Below are 12,293 nucleotides of genomic sequence, written 5' to 3'. Positions count from 1 at the left end.
CAGACAAAAGTGCTTCCCTTTGCTCGTATGTTGTCTCCAGAAGACCAAAATAGAAAAGTTGATATCTTTATTGGGCCAACATTGATATGCTAAAACCTTTTGCCTTTCCTGTATTGCTTACTTGGATTATTACGAACAGCTTGCATCTGCCTGTCTCCCCTCCCCCCATTTTTCATTCTGTCATTCAATTTAGTTTTGGGGTCCTTCCCTCTTGGTGTGCAATATTTAGTTCTTTTTGCAATGCAGTAGTAATACATTACAATTTATGCAACATACAGTCAAGTTCATAATGTCCATAACTGTTACTGCATTAAATGACTTCTCTGTCATGTCACCTCTTGTTACTACACGCAATTTCCTTGGGCTTTTATTTTCATCTCCATCGTAATGTTGACCTTACTTATTAAACTGCTCATTTCTCCGCTGCCTGTGATTGAAATATCTGATAACATTTTCCTAAAGCCATCTGTCTTAATGGTCAGCTGTAATGCTGCCTTCTCCAACCTGGCACCCTCCAAATGTGTTAGACTACAACTCCTATTGTCCCCAGCCAGCCTGAGTTTGCCATGCTGACGGGTTGGTGGGAGGCATAGTTCAACACATCTGAGAGGAATCAGGTTGGGGAGCTGTGCTGATGTAAGTATTCCAGATGTTTTGCCCACATTTAATGATGGTTCAAATTAGTTAGCAATTGGGTAAAGGAAAAGGCTCCCTTGACTGGTATGTGTCTTCAGTCTAAAAGAAAACACTTAAAAATACCTTCAAGTTCCATAACTGGAGTAACAGGTGTGTAACTTGCATTTCTGCTTACAGTTCTCTTGGTAGGAGCTGGGAGGTACTAGGGATAGAATCTGGAATCTTAGGATTTAACAAAGGAATACAAATGGGATACAAGGACTAAGAACTGTGCTGAGTGAAATCTTCTTCCAAAGCCTGTAAGCGCACTGTAGTTTTGCTTTCTATTTCTAAATATTTATTGGAAGCTGTCTGCGTATGAAGTCTTTTTTCTTCCCATTTTGAAACCTTATCTTTTAAGCAGAAGTTTTCATAATTCTGCAGAATCTATAGAAATTGCTTTGAGAGAGACCCTATTTTATGCCATCATCACAGCCCTATATCAACTTAGAGATACTCCAGGTATCCATGTTAGTCTGCAGCAAAAGCAACAGGATTTTCTGGCAACTTCTCTTATAGCAGTTTGCAAATTGTTCTGTAGTCAGGATATTCTAAAAAAAATACCACACACACATACAGTAAAACTGATTACGAACTGGGGAGGCAAAAAATTTTTTTGAGCATTCATCCTTTGGTAGATCCAGGAGGAGAATGCTCCAGCCAGTATCCTGCATCCCTGCAATGAGAATTTGACACAACACACTCAGTGGTTGAGCGTGGGTTTTTGTTGAACCATGGGTTAGTGTTGTCTGAACCCAGGACATTTTCCGCAGGGTGGCTTGTTAACCATGCAGTGTGGCTTGTTAACCACCCTGAACAACCCAACAATAAATCATGGGTTCTCAAGGTGGCTTGTTCAAGAAAAATAAGCCATGCTGTATGGTTAACAAACCACCGTGTGGAAAACGTTCTGGGTTCAGACAACACACTAACCCACAGTTCAGCAAACAACGCACGGTTCAACAACAAGGCACACTCAACCACTGAGTGTGGGTTAGTGTGTTGTACAAAGCCTGTCATGAACATGACTGGAAAATAATGTTTCCAAGAGGAACAGTGTTCTAAGGTTAATAAGCTAGCCATGTCTCTTGAGAGCAAAGTGCTTGGTCTATGTTTGACTCAATGACCTGGTTCACATGATCAAAACAAGCCACCTTGACTTATTGAAGCCACAGTGGCATGTTTAAATCGGCAGCATGTGGCCTGTTGTTCAGTTATTTGAGGGTTGTTTCCCTCTCAAACAAGCCATGCTGCCTGGGTTCGGGCGATATGACAAGCCGCACCTGGGTGGATAATTAAGCTAATGGTGTCTGGCATGTGCTGCTGATTTAAACAAGGTGGCTTGTTTGATTGTGTGAACTGGCCCAATGTCCACTGTCCCATGAGGACAGCAAGACTGTTCCAGTTCACGGGGCAATTTGGTTAAATTAATTGACTAAACTGCTCAAGGTAAAACTAGAGAATGTAAGCTGCTGCCTTTCCTAACTATCCATATAATGAGAAGTTCTTTCCCTTGGAAGCAGAGGGGAGATGCTACTGAGGCTGGGTGGAAAAAGGAGTGAGCTCCTGCCTGGAGTCTAGATAACCTGTTACGTTTTTCTTTTCTCTCTGCTTTCCTTGCACAGCTCGGATTGGGAAAATGAAACGGAGGAAGCAAGACGAAGGACAGGTATGTCCCCTCTGCAGCCAGCCTCTCTCAGGATCCGAGGAGGAGAGGAGTGGGCATGTCGAACGATGCCTTGCAAAGGTAGAAGCACTAAGGAATCCTTGCTGCCTCTCCTTTCTTTCTTCCCATCCTCTGCTATGCCTGCTATATGGATAGAAACCTAGTTTGCAGATTGAAGACCACAGGCTTGAATGTTCCTTTGCAGATTTGAACTTGACTTCTGTCTTGAAGGTTTTAGCCTGTCTGGATTTTTGCATTGTGCTAGAGCCATTTTTTCTAGCCTTTCAAATTAGAAGGGATAGTAGGCTCAGTGACTATTTTTAGCCGCTACAGGGAGGCCTCACTTCTTGCTAGGCCTTGTTTAGGCAGCTGTGGCTTAACTATAATGCAGCAAAACTCAGATGAGGTATGGATTGGAGAGGAGATGGCTAGTGAAGTGCAGACCAGCCATTTCTCAACCCAACATAAAAACCTGTTGTCACACAAGTGCTACCAATTATCAGATTGATATCTAATCTCCCATTTTTAAGAAAGGTAATTGAAAAGGCTCTAGCAGTACAGCTTAGAACAATAATGTTCTGAAGTGATCGCACTTTGGCACTAGTCTTCCTGTAGGATAGACAGCACTTGTTAAGGTGATGAATGATTTCCTGATAGCAGATAGCCTGTCATTCTGATCATTGTGGATCTTATAGCAGCCTCTGATACAGCTGGCCATGGACTGCTTTTTGGGCAGTTAATAGATGTTGGTAGTGTGACTATAATTGCCTATTGTTGAGTTGAACCATATCTTCAAGATCAGCATCAAACTCTGGTGACAGATGATTATACATCATCTGTGAAATAGAGCATCCCTCAAGGTTCTCTCCTTTTACCCATATTATTCAACATCTGTAGCATTGGAGAGACCATACATATAAATATTGTGGTTGCATCACCTCCATGCCATGCAAGCTGTGCTAAAGAATCCTTCTCCAAACCAGCATTGATTTTGAAGTTCGATTTAGAGTGTTGACTCATTTTGCTCATTGCACAGTAGCAGCTCCACTTTTCTGCATTCTCTAACTTCCTATGTTTGCTTTCTTCAAATAGTTTCTAAATTTGAAACATGGCCCTCACAGTAGTAGGGAGAAGGGCTGAAAGAACGTTTTTCCTTCTCTTCTTTGCAAAGGCACTCCACTACAGTTTTGATCAGAAGATGAGTCAGGAAGTCTTAAATTCAAATTCCAACTCTGTTATGAATTCAGTGGGTGGCCTTAGGCAAATTGATGTCACAGCCTCAGATCCCCATGACTAAATTGGATTATGTTTCCTGGAACCCCCATAATGTTCAGCTCTCAAACTTAGTGATGAATATGGATTATTATCTTTCTGGATCTCCATATAATTTTGCTGGTACTCTGTACTGGTACTTTGTACTCAGTAACTGTGCTACCTACTAGCACAGTTCTTTACCCCACCTATTGAGCTGATGTATGCTGCTTTATTCTCTTTGCCTACCCAGAGGGAAGGTTCATGCATGATGGAGGATGACTCTGTTGATATTGAGAATGAGAATGGCAATCGCTTTGAGGAATACGAATGGTGTGGGCAGAAAAGGATACGTGCCACCACTCTCCTGGAAGGGGGATTCAGAGGTAAGAGGGGCATTATAGGAGATTGCTGAGATGTGCTGTAGACAGAACTGTGCCCAGGTCCTCTCTTTATCATTACAAGGGGCTAAAAGAACAGAATTGTAATCTTGGGTAGCAGTTTTGTCCTCCAGTTTGTAGCCCAGGCTATTTTCCACAGTTGTGTTTGTTCATGTAAATACACCCCCGCAGATTATTCCCATGATGGACATGCCTTCAGAATGACCGGGTTTGCACAATCAGGGCAGGAAAATAAGCCACTGTGGCTTATTTTCCTGCCCCATGCATGCCATTTGCATGCCGCCTAACTACCATAATCATCTGTGCCAGGTGCAGCTTGTCATGTCATCTGAACCCGGAGAGGGTGGTTTACAAATCACCCTCCAACCCTAGAGCAAGTCATGGGTTCCAGGGTGGTTTGTAAACCCACCTGCCACCCACCCTTGCTGGGTTCAGATGACACAACGAGCTGTGCCTGACAAGGATAATTATGGTAATTAGGTGGTGCAGAACTGGCACATGCGGAGTGGGGAGAAAAGCCGTGGTGGCTTATTTTCCTGCCCTAATCATGCAAGCCTTGCCCAATTACTTAACACATGTGTCTGTTCAAGTTGGATGCTGAGAATCCTTGAAGCAACTTGGCATACTTGTCTGACTCTCAAGGAAACATAGCTGAAAATCCATCCAGAGAGTTAGTGTTCATCAGAGTAATAAGCTTTGGCATGCTCCCATGAATTGAGTGGTAGGAGAAATTTGTCTCCTGCCACTACATTTCCCAGTAGAATATGTGTATGCAAAAATAACTAAGTACAGATAGCATAATCTGTAAATTTCTCCTTTTAATTCTTAACTGTTAGATTGCTTAAGGAATGTCACTTTGATACTGTTGACTATCCTAGGTCAGTTGGCAAAACATTCTCGCGTTCATTGACTCTTGTTAAACTGTGTAACAGGCCAGTTGCTTGCTTATCAGTGTAGGTGGGAACTTGCACTTCTGCCAATACCAAAATTTATTTTCCTATGCCTGTGAAAACAGAATAAAATTCTAGGAGTTATGGGTAAAGCATAATAACATCAGGAACACGTAGCCCAAAGTTGAAGAGAACAGGAGCAGCCACGGGCCAATCAGTTTCAGTGATACTGTGCATATTTTTTTTTTTTTAATGGAAGTGGAGAATGAAATTGTAAAAGGCCCAGTCTGGAGTGACGAAAGCCAGTTTATCAGCCGCTGGTGATGTATGGAAGTTGACAGCTAAGTCACTTTAGCACCTGCATAAAATATTAAAGGGCCGGTTATGCATTTATCACTCCATCTTTTTTAAGGCTGATAAATGAGAATTCAGCAACCTGCCATACACCTCCAGCACTACAGCCCCCAGGGCTCCCAGGCAAACACATCTTATTTTTCCTTCTTCTATTCCTTCCCCTGTGACAGGAAAAACGGCTGCAAAGGAGAGAATGAGTTATGGCAAAATGTGACCTTTGTGAGTTTTATTGGTGAATGTAATTTTAGCTGTGCACCTGGCTCCTTTCTTACATTCGGCCTTTTGCTCTGTGTCAGGATTGACTAAACTGTCTGGTGTTGAACCTTGTGATTCTGTGGAAAGTGTCCCACCCTTCCTTGAACAGTGAAGCTGGTACACTACCCCATCAAAGTAAAGTCAGCATCTGGTTGTAGGGGTCATATCCTAATAGTTTGACCAGGATTTTAATTTGAAATATCCCACTGTGAGACGGAGTAAAGCTTACAATTTGGATGAGTTACTTGGGCTTATAGATAAATCTGGGCTTAAAAGTAGGTGAGTGAGAATCTAGAGTTAAGCAGTACCATGACAAATGCTCAGTAGTTCAACCACAAGGGAAAAGTGTGCTCCCTAGGCTACCAGTAATGCAAAACCTTGTCTACTGCAATGCAGACATTCTAGCAAGCCACATTAAAGCAGTTTATGTGACATATTTGGTTTCACTTAGAAATTATAGCTGTGGGGAACAGAGATTTCTGTCTGTTCTTGTGATGTCAGTATCACTTTAGTCCCTTTATTCAAAGACCTAATTACCTGTTTTATCCCAGGCACCCTCTGCAGCACCTTAGACCCATTTTAGTAAATCTTCATCTAGAATCCTTTGTTATTGTCATCACATGGGTTTCTTGTGTCTGCAGTTTTAATTCATTATTCTCATTCAGGTGATTGACTGCTGGGGGAATGCATTAACTTTTCAGACCCTCCTTAAACCTATGGAATTTGGGAGGGGTGGACTTCTCTTTTAGTTTCCTGCATGCTTGGCATGAAAAGACCAGTATTATGACATAATGTTCTTATTTAATCAGGAATGTTGAGAAGTCTGCATCTTTTTGTAAAGCCTCCACTTGATCTTGATTACAGTGTTAACTCATATCTGACATGCTATAGATCCCACAGGTCAAATACGCACATCCAAACAGTGCAGATACAGCATCCTTAATTTTTAGGCTGGAGAAGTACCTGCAATTAGTATGGAAAATCCAGGAAGTTCACTTGTGCCTGTCTTATTTTTTATGTGGAAATACCTTTAACACGATGTCATTTTCCGTGCTGTTTTGTACCCCTTCCTGAAATGTTTGGAGTAAAGTCTAGGTCGTTATGCAGTTTGTTGCCTTTATTTGAATCCTGTGGGGGGAAAGCAGCCATTAAGATAAGTGCAAAGAAACTTTGCTGTCCTTAGAGTCTACTTTTCATATATTCCCTGTGTATTTTCTCAGTCAGCCTATTTATTGTACTGTTCTTGCCACATAATGTTTTGAAACTGTTACCTTAATGTGATTGGGGTTTAAGAGACAAGATTCTTTACACTGGGTTCTGTAGTTTTAATGCTAGAAGTTGATGCTAAAAATGCACACCAAGAAATAAAATTGAACTGTGTGTCCCATGCTGTGGATGCATTTAAAATTTGTAATCCCACATGCACATCAATTTTATAAAATGCAGTGGTAACCTTCTAGCCCACGTTAGGTCCTAATTCCATTTTAGGAGAGTTCACACACAGTACTTTCTGTCTATAGATACCTACATTGGGAGAGATAAAGCAAGGATAAAAGAAGTCTGATAAAACTAGATGGGCCATGAGGAGAGAGCCTAGATCTAACTGTTAGACTCTAAGAGATGGAGCACTTGATGGTGAAGTACAGTCCATATACTTTGCCAATTTTCTTTTTGGGGAGGATTGCACGATTGCAGCGAGGGAAATAAGCCACAATGGCTTATTTCCCCACCACATGTGCCAGTTGCATGCCGGCAGGATTTTCCTAATTACCCTCACTAGGGAGGCTTGCTGTGTCATCCAAACCTAGATGACGTGGCTTGTTGGGGGGATGGGACAGCAACTGTCAAATGACCCACCGACAGCCCATGGGTTATTTGAGGGTTGCTGCCCCCTTGAACAAGCCAAGCCACCCGGGTTCAGATGACACAGCTGCACCAGCAATGGTAATTAGGGAAATCTGGCCGGCATGCAACCGGTGCATACAGCAGGGTTAACAAGCCATGGTGGCTTGTTAACCATATGTGATTGTGCAAACCTGGTCTTTGAGTAGGCTGAGGTATATGATTTGGGACAGAAACACAGTTGGTGGTAGTATCCCTATAATTAAACCAGTGTTTCTCAAATTTCTGGTAGCTGAGGCACCCTTCTTAAAATGTAGATTGGAGGTACATTTCATTCTTGCACCCCAAAAGGTTTGTTTACATTCTTTAAGAATTACCCACTCTCAAAAGGAGCCTGTCTCCTGTGTTGTTACTTTAGTCACTGTTCTGGGTATCTATCCTAATTGGAATGATCATTAATTCTTACAGCTGCCTCTGAGCAGTTAAGTGTTGAATGTTCCAATAACACTTGAAGAAGAGATGCAACGGAATTATTCCTCATTCACACATGCATAGGCTGAATGGAAGAAGGCAAGGCCAGAGCGATAAATCATGCAGAGACACAGCAGTACCCTCAGTGTGGGTGGTACTTTAGGACCACAGAAACCTTTTAATTAGTGCTGTGTATATTTTGGAAATTACCAGCTCAGATCAAGATCCTGTATTTGGGCTCATCTATGTTGTATATGTTTCCCCACTCTCCCAAAGTATCAATGGTTATTGGTTTAATTAGAGTTTGATGCCCCAGAAGGGACATGTAGCTAAGACTAGTACACTATGTCACTATCCTCCCCAGTGAGATTCAGTGATCTGGTTTTTTTGAAGATCAGGCTCTTCTAAACAGGATCTAAGCTAGGACAGGATGAAAATCATGTAGAGCTGCTTAAGCCAGTGGTGTACTGGAAATTTCTGGAAATGTAACTGAAGGAAGCATCAGTCAGAAACCAGTATGTGTCATACTTTGCAAGCTTCCTCTGATCTGGAGAAAAAAAGCCCTGTCCTATCCTGAGTATAGTTTGAGAAAATATCCCATTATGTAACATAGCTTATGTGAATCTGTGCTATGTAGAATAACATGAACCATTTAAGTCTCCATTGATCAGCTTTAGAAAAAAGGTAACATAAAAAAGTTAAACATTGGAACATCAGTTTTATGTAGTGGAATGCATTATATCTTAAAGTTCCAAGTAGGCCTGTCCTGTCCTAACCCAGTCTGTCTTACAGTGGCTTTGTCAGGCTCAACCTAGGCTCAGTTTGCTTACTGCAACTCATTGGTCAGAAATTGGTCTGTCCAAAACACAGACTGAAGTAGTAGATCTTAGTGTCTAGGCTCCTCTCCCTATCTATAGATATTTTTCTGATCCTTCATACATGTGTTGTGAGAACCATCTCTATATGTTTGTTCAAACTGGGATCTGAATTGGGGTGAATTGGGATTTTAAACAAAGGTAGTTTACAGTTAAGTCCTATGCTTGTTTACTCAGAAGTAATTTCCCCTGATTGGGTCCATCCTTCCTTGAACAGTGAAGCTGGTACACTGCCCCATCAAAGTAAAGTTGGCATCTGGTTGTAAGGGCCATATCCTAATAGTTTGACCAGGATTTTAATTTGAAATATCCCACTGCGAGACGGAGTAAGTGTGTTTGGCCTTAAGAGGCCAATTTAAATAGCTTTACACAAAATGTCCAAATATCTCCTTTACACAAAATGTCCAAATATATCTCATATTTCCTGAATAAGCATGCATGCAAATTGGTTGCTATAAAAAAAAAACATGTTTCCAGTGAAGTGTAACCTCTAGGCTATGGTCTGAGGGCATGTGATTCACCCACCTTGCTGAAGCTAAGCAGGTTTGGATCTGGTCAGTATTTGGATGGGAGGCTGCTTGTGAACCCCTTCAGTTCTATGATGGAAGAAAGTTTGGTAATATAAAACCTAAATCTAACCCCCCCCCCCCCCAATTAGCCCATAATTCCTTCAGCACTACAGAATTTATATCTGGTGAGGAGACCAGTTGTGAAATGAGTATTTCTGTTTGTGTCTTGCTACATACATATATACATATGTAAAGACACTAAGCCAGATGACTTACTTAAAGCTTAGTGCTGAGAAATTTCTCAAAGTTAAATTTCTCAAGGGCTGGCAGTTGAAGGGCAGAACAGTATTTCTCCATGGCATGGAAATGCCCATTGATAATGGCAGCATTCCATTTTCTTCCACTCTGTTCCCCCACTTCATACAAGAAGGTAAACAAATCATGAAGAGGATAAGTTTGAGTGACAACCATAATCCCAGGTTTGGACAACTGTGCCTGAACAAGTCAGGATTGTAAGCCACCTTTAAACCGGGGTTTGTTATTGATTTATGAATCCTTGTTTGTTTGGGTATACTTAGCCATAATCCTGGGTTCAGACATCATGCAAAGCATTGTCTTGTTAGTTACCCGCTTGCCCAAAGGGAGGGGCGAAGCAGGAACGAATGGGTTGTATACACAAGCACCCAGTTCATTCACATTATGGTTTATTAAGCTAGAATTCCTGGCTTGTCATTGCATGCAAACTTGGTCAGGCTAAATATTTATCGTTTAGACAATAATAAATACAGAGCATGATCGTTCTGTATCGTTTATAATGTTTGACTTGAAAAGTCACATTTCTGTCCTTGTTAGATTTTTACATAGAAGAGTATGCTTTATTCAGTGTGTTGATAAAGAGTCATAAATTAAGTTTTAAGAGACATTAATATTTGTGTTACGTTCAGATATTGTTTTAAGCTACTCTTTTTTTTAGAGACACAGTATACCTGATACCTTTAAAAGATTAGTTAAATTAAAACTCTTTTTAATCCAATCTGTTCTGAATATAAATTTGAAAAGAAAGAAAACAAGCTTGGTTTGTTCAACCAGCATCTCTGATTCCTGGGTGCAGCAACTTGGAGTGTTCAGCACACTCAAGCAGCAAGCAATAGCGATGTTGGAGGACACAAACTTATTTTGTGATGTCCTAAAATTTACTTGTAGGCTCCACAATCAGTGAGCCAGGGTATACATGCTGAGCATCTGTATCTGCTAAACTTTGTGGAGGCTTAATTTTTGAGGTCTAATGCTCCAAGCTGCACCCTACTTTCTGCTTCTGAAACAGGCATTGAGTTTTTTCTTTCTGAATTTTTTCTTTAAATTCCCTGTATTTGTAGCAATTTGTCAGTTGTTCAAGAACAGCTGCTCATTTTCTCTAGTTGTTTACATTGTAAGGGCATCCCTTTAAAGAATTGCTGAGAGAAGTTCTAAAAATGCTTTTTCCCCCTTTTGAAAGCTTAGTATTTTTGTAAGCATGTCTGTTACTTCAAAGAGTGAGCAGGTAGGAAGGAAGGAGAGTGGGTGAGAAAAAAGTGCTTTATCCGAAAAGAATCATATTGGCTTTGTGCTGATAGAGGCTGCTGTCATCTCTTAAACGGCTTAGTACAGTCAAAAGGCGAGCAGACTTAAAACACTGTCCTACACGAGGATCGATGAAGGAAACACGGCAGTGATAACTGTGAGGAAAAAAAGGTGAATGCGAGAGAGATAACAGTAGTGATTGCATGGAAGAGAGCTGGAGGCAGGCTTGTTCTTTGTAGTAACCTAGCTTCAAAGGAGCCTGAGCTGGCTGGTCCCCAGGATGTTGCTGCCTCTGTGTATAGGGAGAAAGCCTAACCCCCCTCCCCCTTTGTTGGGGCAAATGAGCTAAGTAGATTAAGGCATGATAGGTTATCTCTTCCCCCTATGTTGTATCACTTTTAGGAGAGTTTTGGTCAATCAGCATCTTGTGTCATTCCTTTAGCCAAAGGAGGTGGTGTTAATAAAGGGGTTGGGGGGGGGGAGTCTGGCACAGGGAGGGAGCCATTAGGAAAGGGGGAGTTGGAAGTGGGGGCAGGGGAAATGGTATGTCAGTTTATCGATCGCACCTCAGCCAGGAGAGCTGCAGGCACAGCTCTGCAGGCACGAGCGGCAGCACTCCTAATGTGATTGAAAGGCAGTTAAAATGGCGGTGACCTTTTCAGGGGGAATTAGATTGCCTGCCAAGAGTGGTTAGAGGGAGTGATAACGCCAGCTTGAGGAAGCTGTCCAGGCAACTTCAAAGGGAGAGACAGAGACAGAGACAGGAAAAGCAAGCGAGCAGCAAGTCCCATTTAAACTCTGAGCTGCGCTGTCTGATAGAGCTGAGATTGCTGTCCTCTCCAGATATGAAGGGGTTGAAGAATGTAGTGGAGTTGCACCTCTTCACCCTCTCTGCACTACACCTTCTGTCAAGTATAGGAACAGCTGGTCATCTGTCTATTCACCTGGCAATCTTGGGAATTTCAGTTGCCTTGAAAATGATACACAGAGCCAATGCCTTAAAGGTCATTAAGACAGTATAAAAGGTTTTCTAAAAAGTGATTAACAGAAACCTAAGATGAACTTGATAGGAAATTATGATTTTGGAAGATCTTTCCTTTATAAGTAGCCCAGTGCAAAATTGCACACAACTAGTTGAAAGGTAGTGGTATCCCTGCTGTTTGTGGGAATGCTCCCAACCAGCAGGGAGCCTCCTGAATGGAACCTTCATGTTCAGAGGCAGTATACCTCTGAATTCCAGATGCTGAAGACAAATTCTGTAAGAAGAATTGTTGCCTTCATGCCTTGCTGTTTAGCTTCAGGAAGCATCTAACTAGCCTCTGGGAAACAGGATGCTGGAATAGATGGACCTGGTCTAGCAGGCCTCTTCTTAATTTGCAAAGTAAAAGGCCAGCTCAGGACCCTAATTTCCTGCCACAGCAAAGTATTTTGTGGTTGTGTATTGTCAGCTACACTTGTTATAACCATTTGAAAAGTCAGACTGATTAAAAATACAAATGCCTGGCATTTCCAGCAGATAGCTGTCATCCCGCTGTTAGCTTGCA

The 12,293-nt window shown here is 41.8% G+C and overlaps 1 protein-coding gene across 1 annotated transcript in view; it reads left to right on the top strand.

Moving 5' to 3' along the window:
* The window catches only part of RNF220 (ring finger protein 220), a 383,799-nt gene that overhangs the window by 312,802 nt on the left and 58,704 nt on the right, over positions 1-12,293 (top strand). Inside the window, exons 8-9 of the mRNA XM_084852730.1 lie at positions 2,301-2,422; positions 3,846-3,978. Of these exons, the coding sequence (XP_084708856.1) occupies positions 2,301-2,422; positions 3,846-3,978 (255 nt within the window). The remainder of the gene's footprint in view (positions 1-2,300; positions 2,423-3,845; positions 3,979-12,293) is intronic.

Source organism: Heloderma suspectum, chromosome 4 (assembly GCF_057233095.1).
Source record: "Heloderma suspectum isolate Gila_16-S chromosome 4, 16-S_ref, whole genome shotgun sequence".
NCBI classification, from domain to species: domain Eukaryota; kingdom Metazoa; phylum Chordata; class Lepidosauria; order Squamata; family Helodermatidae; genus Heloderma; species Heloderma suspectum.
This window is presented reverse-complemented; position numbering and strand designations above follow the sequence as displayed.